The following is a 14,339-nucleotide window of genomic DNA, read 5'->3' as shown; positions in this document are numbered from 1 at the left end:
GTTGAAAGTTGTGTGAATATATGAAATTAATTTTGCAGGTTTTGAGTGAATTTCCTTTACACACGTTCTTTGTTGTGACGTATACGATTCCAGTGTACTTCTTGGTAGGGTTTTCGTTGGACGTGTGGGTGTTTTTCCGAGTGTTCGCTTTGAATTACTTGATGGTATATTGCAGCCGATCTCTGGCCATGTTGTCCTCTAGTCTAACGCCAACATTCACGATGTCTTGTTTCATTGCGCAGACTTTCTTTTCAATGTACCTCATGTCTGCTGGATTTTTCATTAATCTTGAAAATATATTTGAAGGTGAGAACTGCAAATTCATCTACATACAAGATTTGGTAATATTTACTTGCGTATTATTGTATTTTGCACCACCTTGCATTCCGAAGAAACTCGTGATTAAGATCGCTAACAAGAAAATTTTGACCCTTTTAATTAAAACGGAGATAAATCTTCGAGGAATTACAAAACTTTAACTAAATGACAATGTATTAGTGTAGCAAAATTGAAATATCCAAAACAAGAATCTTCCCCCAAGCCCTCAAAAATAACTTGGAGAAAGACACGTTAATATTATTAAAGTCAATTTCATTGTTTGAACTACATGTATCTTGCTAATATACACGTACACAAAACCTAAAAGTTAACAGTATTTCTGTCTATGAATGTGATAGTCTCGTTTTTCATTTTCACAGGTCTACAGTGGGTGTCAAAAGTATCCTACCTAAAGTGGGGTTTCCAAGGATTGTGTCAGACAGAGATATCTAGACTGAACTTTACATGCAACCTGAATGACACTCGTCAGTGCATCAGTACCGGAAATCAAGCACTGCATCTCTACTCGCTAGACGGCAGTACTGTCTCCGACTCGTGTCTCGTGATTTTAGCCTCCATTGCTGTTTATTTGGTGCTATATTTCATAGCATTGAAATTTATACCACAGAAACCTCATCAAGTTTGATTAATTTATTTTTTACAAACTTATTATTGTTAAAAATCAAAAGAAGCGTAACTGTGAGTGCCTTTTGTCAAAAAAGGTTTTTAATTTATTGCATACTCAGCGGGATTGTCCGTTTATTTTTAAATGATGTACTTAAACACTGGACTCTAGTCATTGAACCATTTTGGTAGTCTGTTTGTGCATGCATATAAGTATTGGTATTTTTGAATCATATTGATGTCAAAAAGGTTTTACAAAAATGTATACCCTTGTCTGCAAGTTGTTACGATACGACAATGTATCGTATTGTAGCTGCAGAACTGCAGCGTTATGGTTTTTAATATGTTACTCTATGGTCAAAGACAAATATAATGTACCCTGGTAAAAACCATAAAGCTACAGTTCTGCAGCTAATCGTGTTGTAGAAGAAGGAAGAAAGCAGTCATCGGATGCAGAACTTTCATTTTTTGTGCCAATTGTTTTCCCCACAAATTAATGCCATATTGTGGGTTGATATGTCATTTTCAATGTTGTGAAGTGATCTGACATTTTGCTTCGTTTTATTTAAAGTACGTCATCGATTGTTGAAGACAACGAATGTTCCGTTAGCATTTGTTTAATTCATGTACCTTTGTTTTTCTTCATGTTCGTTGTGCTTTCATTGAAATAAAATCTATAACATTCATGTACATCAACTTTATAGTCCGGGATGATGAATGTCAGTTGCTTAATCATAAAGAGTTACTATTGTTTTATTTTATAAACCCCAGTATTGTTCGGGATGCTTCTATTACCAATTACCAATTATTTCACACACAAAAAAATCCAACGCCATGCAAAACTAATCGAATAGAGCAATGGCATTTTAAGGTGGAATAAAGTTAACTAAGAGAGATAACTCCTCTAAGAGAGATAACACAGTGCGGAAGGAGGTAAAAATTGATAACGCTGCTGAAATATCTGTTAAAATTCTGGGGAAAATATGCATCTATATGTTTTTTTTCCCTCAAAGTATTCTGAATTAGTTTTAATTTATTCTTTATTTTTTTGTAAGATGATGCGTTTACATTCTGTGATAGATAGAGAATACCCCCCTTTTTAGGGTGGGGCTCGGGGGTTGGAAGTTAACTAAATAATCTCTAAATCTTACCCCAAACATTTTAGAACTCTGGGTCGGTCACATTTATTGTGATGTATCATTTGGAGGGGTGGGTGGGTAATGGATCATTGCATCAGACATAAAGCAAAATTGCTTTATAGTGTCCTCTACAAAAATTTGAATTTTTTTAATTAAAATTTGTCATATACAAATTTTAATTTAAAAAATTCAAATTTTTGTAGAGAACAATAGGTATTTGATTATTTCAAGAAAATAATTTTCTTCTTAAACATGTTAAATATTAACATATTTCTCTTACTCGTAATGGTTTCCTCCTATGTATATCAATAAATTCACTTGCTAAACCTATATGAAAAGCTTTTCAAATTATTTCAAACGTAAATACAAGTTAATTACGGACAAGACTTTCTTTTCAAAAGTGTAAATAACATTAACCTGGAAATAATCCCGACCTTTAATATGTTCGACCAGTAATCCCGTGTGGTAAATTGGAACCCCTTCCTTCAGCGAAAACCGTAAAGTAAACAAAACCCAACCTCCCCGAATTAACTGCTGTAAGTGTTTTAAACGAAGAACAGCTCGGAAATCGGGACATAATAAAATATTCAGGAGAAACTGCTAAATCTTCCCTGTGGACCAATCAACCACCCCAAATGTTCTTCGTCCCGGGTTCGTCATGGTTAGATATGCATTTTAATGGTACCGTGTGTTGTAGCGGTCCACGATATTGACATGGAAGCTAATCTTTGATTACCCGCTTTATTGACCGGCGCTCTTAGTTTTACTTCAAATCAAACCTGGTAATATTGCTCCAATTCCGTTACACCTTCGTAAGGCTGGCATGTCACGACCCTTTAAACACCGTGGTTGACATACGTTTTGGACTGTGTTGTGGAATACTTATTTTGATTTTTGGAAATATTAATGTCATCGTCTGAATAAGAATGGAAAAACAGCAGGAACTGTCCCCAGAGAGCAATGTAAGTATCGACTTTGGTCAAAATATTGTTACATGAGTTGACTCAGATAAATGAACCGCATTTTAATTTAAAAAAAAATTAATATTTTCCAAATTTAATTTTGACTTGTGTGAGCTTTTTTCCAAAAATAAAAAAAAATAAAATGCATATACGGTAGCAGCCAATGAAATGTATATTATAGGTTGTGAAAAGAATTCCAGATTAATGTTTATGAATTAAATAGCAATTAAATATTGCGAAAGTTGTTTAAAGGGATCGAGAACAATACAGATAATTATACATAAAGACCCGAGGCTAAAAGTTCACCCATCTATAATAAAGCATACAATGTTAAAAAATATTACGGGTGTTAGTCCGTTTTTAAAACCGTTAAATACTTTTATCTTGTCATAAATTGGCTGAATTATTTGAATAGAAAATCATTTCATCTTAACATAGTTTTTAGCCCAGTTTAAATATCCACGCCCCCACACAACTTTAAATTACTTCTTCAATGTTATCAGTTGTTTCTTCTCACAACGACATGCATGTATTTCAATTCCTCCAAAATTATAAATATATACCGGTCCATATCTAGAGCTTTAACTATTAGACTTGTTTTTTGTCCCCCGCTTGAAAAGTGGGGGATATTAATTTGGGTTTGTCCGTCCGTCCGTCCGTCCGTCTGTCCGTCCGTCCGTCCGTCTTTCTGTCTGTCTGTAACGCTTTCGTTTCCACACGATATCTCGAGAACCCTTTGAGCTTTTGCAACGAAATTTAGCATAGCAACTCCCTATGGACTAAAGAAGACCCCTATTGATTTTGAGGTCAAAAGGTCAAAGGTCAAGGTCATAAATAAGCAAATTCTGTCTGTTAAAACACTTTCGTTTCCACACGATATCTCTAGAACCATTTGAGCTATTGCAATGAAATTTTATATAACAACTCCCTGTGGCCTAATGAAGACCCCTATTGATTTTGAGGTCAAAAGATCAAAGTTCAAGGTCGTAAATTTACACATTCTGTCTGTGTGTAATACTATCATTTCCGGGCGATATTTCAAGAAGATTTTGAGCTTATGCAATGTAATTTTATACCAAAACTCTCTAGGACATCTCTCGCCCCTCTCAAAAAGCCCCGCCCCGTTTGTTGTCCCCCGCTTGAAAAGTGGGGGATATTAATTTGGGTTTGTCCGTCCGTCCGTCCGTCCGTCCGTCTGTCCGTCCGTCCGTCCGTCCGTCTTTCTGTCTGTCTGTAACGCTTTCGTTTCCACACGATATCTCGAGAACCCTTTGAGCTTTTGCAATGAAATTTAGCACAGCAACTCCCTATGGACTAAAGAAGACCCCTATTGATTTTGAGGTCAAAAGGTCAAAGGTCAAGGTCATAAATAAGCAAATTCTGTCTGTTAAAACACTTTCGTTTCCACACGATATCTCTAGAACCATTTGAGCTATTGCAATGAAATTTTACATAACAACTCCCTGTGGCCTAAAGAAGACCCCTATTGATTTTGAGGTCAAAAGGTCAAAGTTCAAGGTCGTAAATTTATACATTCTGTCTGTGTGTAACACTATCATTTCCGGGCGATATTTCAAGAAGATTTTGAGCTGATGCAATGTAATTTTATACCAAAACTCCCTAGGACGTCTCTCGCCCCTCTCAAAGTGCCCCGCCCGTTTGTTTTATTAGTATTTATAGTATTACATGTCGCTATTTTTAGCGCAGGGGCATCAGGAGAGTTATTGCGTATAAAACAGGTTCTCGGCGGACTTTATGTTCTTATTACATCTATTAGAACTGTTTAATAAAGGCTAAATAAATCAAACACCATGGATTGTGTAAAATTTTGAGAATACCGAACATGAAAACATGAATATATACATGTATGTGACTTCAGTTCTGCATATACTTCGCACCATGTAAAGCGACTCCGTGGTGTAGTGGTTATGTCTCCGGCTTCAAATGTGAGAGGTCCCGGGATCGAATCTCGGTCGGACCGTTCTTTTTTTTTTTTTTTTTTTTTTTTTTAAATACTTTTTTTTTTTTTTACTAAATGCCAGTATTCAGCATGTGAAATGAAAAATTTATGAGGTTATAAAATCATCATTACAGTGTGATAAATATTCCATATGAAAAAATCTTCTATACACATAATAAAGAATAAGCAATCAAATCTTTATATGCATATTGACATACATGTATTTTATTTCCTTCAGTATACATGTATACATTTAATAATTCTACAAATTCAGTCAGGGGGAGCCGACTTTTTCCCTAAGCGGGGGACACGAATTCTCTGAATTAGCTTGTTTTATTAGTATTTATAGTATTACATGTCGCTATTTTTAGCGCAGGTGCATGAGGAGAGTTATTGCGTATGAAACAATAGAACTGTTTAATAAAGGCTTAATAAATCAAACACCATGGATTGTGTAAAATTTTGAGAATACCGAACATGAAAACATGAATATATGCATGTATGTGACTTCAGTTCTCCATATACTTCACAACAGATAAAGCGATTCCGTGGTCCAGTGGTCATGTCTCTCGCTTCAGAGGTGTGAGGTCCCGGGATCGAATCTCGGTCGATTCTTTCTCTTTTTTTTTAAATACTTTTTTTTAACTAAATGATAGCATTCAGCATGTGAAATGAAAAATTTATGAGGTTATAAAATCATTATTACAGTGTGATAAATATTCCATATAAAAAGAATCTTCTATGTATACACATAATAAAGAATAAGCAATCAAATCTTTATATGCATATTTTTTATATATACTTGATTCAGTATACATGTATACATTTAATAATTCTACAAATTTAATTATTTACAACTTAAGTCAGGGGGATCCGACACCCCCCCCCCTCCAGGAACTGCGCATGGTTTACTTTTTCCCTAAGCGGGGGACACAAATTCTCTGAATTAGCTTGTTTTGCCTCTTTCGGTGTGTGCTTGCGATTTCATAAATGAATAAATGTTTTGATTGTAAACACCCCCCCCCCCATCTTTTTACGAATATAACAACAATAAATTTTCCGTAACATGCTAACCCAAACCCCCGCCCTAAACACTTTTTGTAGCTCTATAGCTCTAAGGTCGAGTACTGTTTTTATTTTGCTTGTCAGATTATTCTCAAAAGTTGCCCCCCCCCCCTATTGCTTGTCAAATTCATTTGGAAAGCCCCCCCCCCCTCCTAACTCGAATCCGTTGCTACGGATTTTGATTGCTTTCGACACTTGAAAGATTATTCAAAAGGTATGGAGATAAACTTATCAAGTTAACATGGTATAGTTTTTCATTACAGTTACAGTCAGTATCTCTAAGAAATCTTTGTTATACACTTGTGCATATCATCTGCTATAGAGTCGCGAAGTAAGGAGTTGATCCTTACGTCGCGAGTCCGAATCTCACAGTTGGACGTGGAGACCGGTCCTTCGGATGAAATGTAAAACCGAGGTCCGGTGTCGCAGTAGGTGCTGGCATTGCTCAACATCCCTGATTGCCGAGTATAGGACAAAATTTGCAGCTCTCCACCTGCAATGGTGTTGTTTCCATATGAGTGAAAAATTCTCGAGATGGACGTTAAACAACATACAATCAATCAATCTCTTATTCATGTGTATAAAAAGTCATTCATTTACTGGGTTTAACCCCACCAATCCCCCGCCATCTCACCCCACCCCTTCCGATAATAAATCCTTAGTTTGAAAGTCAGATACACTTGTCAAATTCTTTGAATTAGCTTGTTGGTCTCTCTTTTTCAAGGGGACAACTACAAATGGAGAAATCGCCATTAATAGGAATAACAAACATACTGAGAAAGCCAAACATCGATCACATAAAAAGAAGAAAAGGGTAGGACAATGTTAATTTATTATGACAAGTGAAAAGAGTATATTTGATGCTTTCTGATTTCTTATAATTAGTTCATATTTTTAAAACAAATATTTTTTATTAACTGTAAAGAGAGAACCTGGACATTTAAAGAGTTAAATCAGTCGAGCATCCTATAATGAAAAAGCATGTGGAGATATTTTATATGTCATCGCCCGTTTCTAAAAACTATTTCAGAAACATTCGGATTATGACGCTCTTGCAGAATGCCGCAAAATGTTCCGAATGGAAATGCTGCAACTTGGAAAGGAGCTCTTCCAGTTTAGACAGATGTGCCAGCAAGAGGTATCACGTGATTTCGATATTAAAAATGAGATCACAACTGCATGTTTATTATTAGTAACTGCATGAAAATTTAACCGTTTGTTCGATTAGAATTCTTACAACAATGAACACGTTCCAAAGTTAACGTTCTATGTCGTGATATTTGCAGATTTCCAGGTACAAAGACCTTCTTAACAATACAGATAACGTAGAAAGGGACAAAGAAAACAACATCGAAATAAAGAATGGATACAGCACAATGTAAGAAACTGCTATTAAAGATCTTGAAACATACATGCACCATCCCATGCTGGGTTGACCATTCTACCACAATTCATCTCATGTAACTTTAACTAGATAGATCAACTAGATAGGTCACATCTACTAGCCTGTATGGATGACCCCCCTCCCCCCATTTTTTTTTCTACATTTTAATTTTTTTGAAGGTTGGGAGGGACGTCCGTGGAACAATACTGGAAAACAAAACTGGACAATCTCCAGGCGGATATGACGTACCTAGAGAAGAAACAAGCCCAGCTGGACAGAGAGAAGGAGATCGTGGACAAAGAGGATGACCTGTCTCAACGTCTGGTCAGTCTGGAGAACTACGAACAAGAGGTAAGGGGTGAGGGAGGGGATATAAAACAGGCTGTCCCACTACTGATTACAAAAACAAATACACAACCCATAAACTAATGTAAAAATGTTTATTACAAATACAAACTCCAAAATCAAGAAACTTTTAAGGTAGAACAGTAGATAAGGGGGTGCAGGAGGGAGTATAAAACAGGTTTTCTCCTTACTGAATATAGACACAAGCATGCACCCAGGAAATTAACGAAAAGGGGGGTATATTGCAAATTTTTGCAAACTCCAAAGTTAAGAGATAATAGATTAGAAACAAAAAAAGAGCTGAAATCAAGAAAAAAATTGAGTAAACAAACAAAACATTTTCTTCCACATCTACTAGTGCAAGAACTTTAAACAATAGGCCCAAGAGCCTTGAATCGCTCTTCTGATAAATTGTACAATCTATCACTTCTATTAGAAGCCTCCAACTCTATTAGTATCATAAGACCCAAAATGCATCAACTTACAAAGTTTGATAATATTTAGCCAGTTAAGACTGAAGATATTATAATATGATAATAAAATACCATAAGTAGGTCACAGTGACCTACCTTTTGATTGAAATTTTCTGAGGACTCAAGATACATTAATTGACAAAGAATGATGATTCTAATTAAATAAGTACCTGAGATATTCAAAAGTAGGTCACCATGACATACTTTTTTGTCAACATTCTCTGAAAACCCAAGATGCATCAACTGACAAAGTTTGACGATTCTAAGCCAATTAGTACCAGAGATAATTAAATATAGCCATCAAATGTCAAAAGTAGGTCAGGGTGACCTACTTTTTGGTCAACGTTATCTAAACACCCAAGATGCCTAAACTGACAAAATTTGATGATTCTAAGCGAATAAGTACCTGAGATATTCAAAAGTAGGTCACCATGACCTACTTCTTGTTGGACATTTAATGAAACCCTAAGATGTCTCAACTGACAAAGTTTGTTGATTCCGAGCCAATAAGTATCAGATAATTAATTAATTAAATATAGCCATAAAATGTCAAAAGTAGGTCACAGTGACCTACTTTTTGGTCGACAATCTCCGAACTGACCCAATGATTCTAGGCAATACGTACCTGAGATATTCAAAAGTAGGTCACTGTGACCTACTTTTTGGTCGACATTCTCTGAAAACCCAAGATGCATCAACTGACAAAGTTTGATGATTCTTAGCCAATAAGTGCCTGTGATACTTAAATATAGCCATAAAATGTCAAAAGTAGGTCACTGTGACCTACTTTTTGGTCGACAATCTCCGAAAACCCAAGATGCATCAACTGACAACGTTTGATGATTTTAGGTCAATAAGTACCAGAGATACTTAATTATAGCCACAAAATGTCAAAAGTAGTCACCATGACCTACTTTTTGGTTGACAATCTCTGAAAACCCAAGATGCATCAACTGACAACGTTTGATGATTTTAGGTCAATAAGTACCAGAGATTATAACCACAAAATGTCAAAAGTAGGTCACCATGACCTACTTTTTGGTCGTCACTCTCCAAAAACCCAAGATGCATCAACTCACAAAGTTTGATATTTCCAACCCAATAAGTACCGGAGATACTTAAATAAAGCCATAAAATGTCAAAAGTAGGTCACCATGACTTACTTTTGGTTGTCACTCTCCGAAAACCAATTATGTATAAACTGACAAAGTTTGATGATTCTAGCCAATAAATACCTAAGATACTTAAATATAGCCATAAAATGTCGAAAGTAAGTCATCGTGACCTACATTTTGGTCGACATTTTTTAAAGACCCAAGATGCATCTACTGACCATGTTTGATGATCCTAGGTCTGAAGGTAATCAAATTATGCGTTTTAAACAATTTGAAAACAAATATCGGCAAAATTCAAAAAGTAGGTCACAGTGACCTACTTTTTCATAAGTATGTTTTAAGGTCCAAGATGCATCAAAGTACAAGATTTGATGATTCTAAACCTCCCTGTGTCTGAAATAATGGGATTTAATGTTATAAAAAAAAATAAGTCATAAAGTTCAAAAAGTACGTTACATTGACCTAATTTTAAGTTGACATTGTTCGAGGACCCAAGATGCATCAACTGACAAAGTTTGATGATCATAGGCCTTCATATTGTCCAAAATATGCCTTCAAATCAATTTGAAAACAAATCCTAGCAAAATTTAAAAAGAGGTCACCCTGACCTACTTTTGAGTTAACATGATGTGAAATCGTAAGATGCATCAACTTACAAGATTTGATGATCCTAGTCCTTATAGTAAGCAAAATATACTATATGATATTTTTATTAATTGTAAATTTAGGTCAACTTTGAAGTGACCTTGAGACCACGCCCTTCGCCCCAGGGTAATTCCCTGTGCAAATTTTAATCTTCGACATATCCTGATCCTTGTATGTAAGTTTGGTGAAAATCTGCCTGGTGGTTATGGAGAAGAAGATTTTTTAGCAACCAGTACTTTTGGTTGTGTTTTCCTGATTATCTCCCCTTGTTTAAGGGTCCCAACCCTTATTTTAATATAAATGGTAGCTCTTGGGCCAAGGATACCCTGTGACAAATTTGGTACTGATTGGCCAAGGGCTTTTTGAGTTATGGCCCATATTCTAAAAAGTTTACGCACACCGCACAAATGGCCATAGCATTAGCTCTTTGAGCCTTTGGCTCAAAAGAGCTAAAAATCCTGAAGATAAGACACCAAGTAGAAAATCTTACTTTTAGATAGAAGAGTTGGAGTCTGTTCTAGATAGACGACAAGCACGATGTGTGAAGCGACAACAGAGTTTACAGGATCTCGAGGAGGTAAGACAACAGAGTTTACAATACCTTCAGGATATAAGATTACAGAGTTTACAGAATCTAGAGGTGGTACATGTAAGACAACAGAGTTTACAGAATGTTGAGGAGGTGAGACAGCAGTGTTTATAGGATCTAGAGGTGGTAAGACAACAGAGTTTACAGGATCTTGAGGTGGTTAGACAACAGAGTTTACAGGATCTAGAGGAGGTAAGACAACAGTTTACAGGATCTTGAGGTGGTTAGACAACAGAGTTTACAGGATCTAGAGGAGGTAGGACAACAGAGTTTACAGGATCTAGAGGTATATGTAAGACAACAGGGTTTACAGGATCTTGAGGAGGTAAGACAACAGAGTTTACGGGACCTTAAGGGGATAAGATTACAGAGTTTACAGGATCTAGAGTAGGTAAGACAACAAATAGTACAGATCTCCAAGAAGTGGGACAATAGATTTTAAAGGATACAGCAATGGTAAAACAACAGGGTTTATAGGATCTAGAGGGGGTAAGGCAACAGAGTTCACAGGATCTACAGGATGTAAGACAGTAGAGTTTACAAGATTTAAAAAAGGTAACACAACAGAGTTTACAGGATCTAGAGGAAGTATAACAACAGAGTTTACAGGGTATAGAAATGTAAGACAACAGAGTTTACAGGGTATAGAAAGGTAAGACAACAGAGTTTACAGGGTATAGAAAGGTGAGACAACAAAGTTTACAGGATCTAGAAGAGGAGAGACAACACACTTTACATGATCAATAAGATGTACAACAACTGAGTTAACAGGCTCTACAGAAGGCAAGACGAAAGAGCTTACAGGATCCAGTAGAGAAGGGGGAACAAAATAGTTTTAGCTCCCATAAGGTACAGTAACCGAGTACACAGGATCTAGAGGGAGTATACAACAGCATTTAAAAGATATTGATGAGGTGAAATAAAAGAACTCACAAAATATAACGGAGGTAAACACAAAAGAGTTTAAATATCTACAGGAAGTAGGCCAACAGAGTTTACAGGACAAAAGTGTGGTTAACAAGAGTTTACAGTATCTAAAGGAAACAAGATATTTTACAAGGTCTGTAGTGTAAAACAAAATAGAGTTTACAGGATCTTGAAAAAGACAATTTAGCTTACAGTATCTATAGAGGAAGTAAAACAACAAAGTTTACAGGATCTAGAGATTGTAAGACAATTCAGCTTAACGGAACTATTAGCCAGTAAGCCAACAAAGTTTACAGGATCTAAAGAAGTTAAGATAAAAGAGTTTACAACATTTTTAAAAAGGTAAGACAACAGCGTTTACAAAGGATCTTAAGGAGGTAGGACAAAACATACAGGAATAGAAAAGGATAAAGAATTAAAATTGACATGTAAATCTCTAGCCTCTCACTGTGGCAACATCACTGCCAATAACAACAGAAATCGCCACAGGAAAATACAATTCTCTTTCTTTCTAATGACTTATTCAGCATTTTTTCTCTAGAAACAGTTTCCAAAGCAAATCTCATCTTTTTAATAATTTTAATTAAGTTCAACTCTGTATTTTGTAAAAGAAAAAAAAACAAATCACATAATATTCAAGCGATGTTTTGATTGAATACAAACAGGACCTTGAGCAACAGAAGGAGGAGTTGGAGAACAATAAAGAGAGACTGGAGGAGGCCCAGGAGAAATCAGACCCTTCATCCACAGCACGCAGACACTGGTATGTTACTCCTAATTATAACACTCTACATATCTCTGATTAACTTACTAGTATTACGGTATGAAATACATCAACTCTGCTAATTATACTGCTCTGGGTATTTGATTCTGAATCACATATTATGTAATGCATCAATTCAGACTCTGCAATTCCCATGGATTTACTATTAATAGATTATGTAAAATTGTGCTAATCTTATCCACAGGCATCAAACATGCTTAAATAATTTTTGACCTGCTAGTACAAGCTGGGGTACGAGGGGTGGGAGTGGGGCAATTTCTTAAAAGGAAGTTTGGTGTCTGTGATTTGATCAATATTCTGTCTAACTGCAATTACTTTAAAAGTAATTATTCATACTTCATACTTTAGCCAAAAATGTTTTAAGCTGTAAGTAACTTTTTAGTATATTTTTCGTCATATATCATTTAGCCCTTGCACAATATGAACTTAGGTTCTTGAATGTATCACTGTTTAAGCATGGTAAATATGGTTTGATGGTTTAATTTCAAAATATTTTTTGGTTGAGGAAATGGATGCTTGTGAAAACATTTTCAAACATCTTGTTTATAGCATTTTGTTACAGTAATGAAAACTTGAAATGTAGTTTCTGCACCTATTCAGTCATTATCAAAGTAATTGATTTAGAAAAGGACAAGGTATGGTAACTGCCGAATCTGGCCCCTTATTTGATGTCAGAACATATCAGAAATCAGAACATAAAATTGTGAAAGTTTGTAGTTAAGAACATAAGGTGACACTTGTATTAAAACCAGCACTAACTTTGATTCAAAGCTTACACAGAGGCCATGAGAGCGTGCAGAAGTAGGACATTTTCTCAAATTTCCTCAATTCTGATTGAGTTTCCTAAAATTTGAGACACATTTCACTTTGTGAAACTTAGAGCACAAGCTTGCCTACCTGAGAATTTTAAACGCAAGAATAAACTCAATTGATAAACTTGATTTCAAAAAGAGACCCCAAACCAGGGGCCAAAAAGGGGTCTTAGCCTATCTTGTCCTTTCCATTTAATGAGCATGTTCACTTGTCACAGTTTAAGCTTCCAAAGACACTTATCTAATATAAAATAATATTGATACATAACAGTCTAAGATAGTTATACAATGTATGTAGAATTATTTGAATGTCATTTGTTTCAGGGAGATAGCTAAGCGTGGAATACTGGAGAAACAGACAGTTTTGGAATCTACAGTACAGAAGTACCGAGCTGAGCTGGCTGCAGCTTCCTCTAACAGTACAGCCAAGGAGATACTTATCAACAAGCTAGACGAACAGGTCTGGTGATTTATAATAAGGCCATTCAAAGAAAAAATATTTGATGATATAAACAAGCAAGAAGTCACAAATAATTTCTACTTAAAGAACAAACTATTTGACATCTGTAAGAGTAAATAATGGAAGAGCCAGCAAATCTTCTGAATGACCCTCATTATCGAGCTCGTTTCTGAAAAAAAAACTTGTAATTCTGAAAGAGCCATTTCTATATTTGCAAGCTAATTTTAAAACTTTCCAGTTCTGTTTAGTCTATGGGGTGTCTTTATTTCTTGAAAATTTAATTGATTATTTCAAAGGTGAAGTCCCTTCATGAACAGTTGGAACAGAAAGACAAAAAGATAAAGAATTTGGAATCTCGTTTGGTTTTGGCCATCGAAGACAGAAAGGCGACCTTTAGGAGTGACAGTATGGCTTTGTCTGACAGTGTTAATTCCTCTCCCAGCAAACGACCAGACAGTCGTGTCAGTAGACACTCGGACAGTACGTCCAGCGACCTCTCTCTGAGTCGATCTGCATCACAAAAGGGAGGTAACTCATTCAGACACTCCTTAAGGAGGTCAGAAGGGGGACAAGACAATAGCAGGGTCAAAAAAGACACAGCCAGTGTGAGGCACCCCATGAGACTCAGTGTTGACTATGGGGAGGACAGATTTCAGATGGTGAAGTCTCCGTTACCTGATAAAAGTAATGCTTGTTCTGTGATGTGATATATGTAGCATTAAAACATATAAGAGGAC

General features: G+C 35.9%; 2 protein-coding genes across 3 annotated transcripts; both read left to right on the top strand.

The window, feature by feature from the left end:
- Window positions 1-42: 42 nt before the first annotated feature.
- On the top strand, window positions 43-1,616 carry LOC134276063 (ATP-binding cassette sub-family G member 8-like). Its single transcript, XM_062758345.1, has 2 exons — window positions 43-306; window positions 699-1,616. Exons 1-2 carry the CDS (start codon window positions 162-164, stop codon window positions 962-964), a joined length of 411 nt encoding a protein of 136 aa, XP_062614329.1. The 5' UTR covers window positions 43-161; the 3' UTR covers window positions 965-1,616.
- A 1,126-nt stretch (window positions 1,617-2,742) lies between these two features.
- Window positions 2,743-14,331, top strand: LOC134276062 (golgin subfamily A member 6-like protein 22). 2 transcript variants are annotated; one of them, XM_062758342.1, is made up of 10 exons: window positions 2,743-3,043; window positions 6,793-6,882; window positions 7,099-7,206; window positions 7,355-7,446; window positions 7,632-7,803; window positions 10,527-10,607; window positions 12,212-12,309; window positions 12,679-12,696; window positions 13,467-13,602; window positions 13,899-14,331. In XM_062758342.1, exons 1-10 carry the CDS (start codon window positions 3,008-3,010, stop codon window positions 14,307-14,309), a joined length of 1,242 nt encoding a protein of 413 aa, XP_062614326.1. In that variant the 5' UTR covers window positions 2,743-3,007; the 3' UTR covers window positions 14,310-14,331. The 2 variants fall into 2 exon arrangements, with proteins under 2 accessions (XP_062614326.1, XP_062614327.1); XM_062758343.1 differs by lacking the exon at window positions 12,679-12,696.
- Window positions 14,332-14,339: the final 8 nt, after the last annotated feature.

The sequence above is a fragment of the Saccostrea cucullata genome, unplaced genomic scaffold, assembly GCF_032062105.1.
Source record: "Saccostrea cucullata isolate Sc308-1 unplaced genomic scaffold, CSIRO_AGI_Scuc_v1 ctg12799, whole genome shotgun sequence".
Lineage (NCBI taxonomy): Eukaryota > Metazoa > Mollusca > Bivalvia > Ostreida > Ostreidae > Saccostrea > Saccostrea cuccullata.
This window is presented reverse-complemented; position numbering and strand designations above follow the sequence as displayed.

What these genes read in the sequence shown, in the direction of transcription:
- LOC134276063 (XM_062758345.1), top strand. Translation starts at nt 162, where the DNA reads ATGGTATATTGCAGCCGATCTCTGGCCATGTTGTCCTCTAGTCTAACG. An exon ending in TCTTGAAAATATATTTGAAG is followed by an intron (nt 307 to 698) that starts GTGAGAACTGCA and finishes TCATTTTCACAG; the next exon opens with GTCTACAGTGGGTGTCAAAA.
- LOC134276062 (XM_062758342.1), top strand. Translation starts at nt 3,008, where the DNA reads ATGGAAAAACAGCAGGAACTGTCCCCAGAGAGCAAT. An exon ending in AACTGTCCCCAGAGAGCAAT is followed by an intron (nt 3,044 to 6,792) that starts GTAAGTATCGAC and finishes CTCTTTTTCAAG; the next exon opens with GGGACAACTACAAATGGAGA. An exon ending in TCAACAAGCTAGACGAACAG is followed by an intron (nt 13,603 to 13,898) that starts GTCTGGTGATTT and finishes ATTATTTCAAAG; the next exon opens with GTGAAGTCCCTTCATGAACA.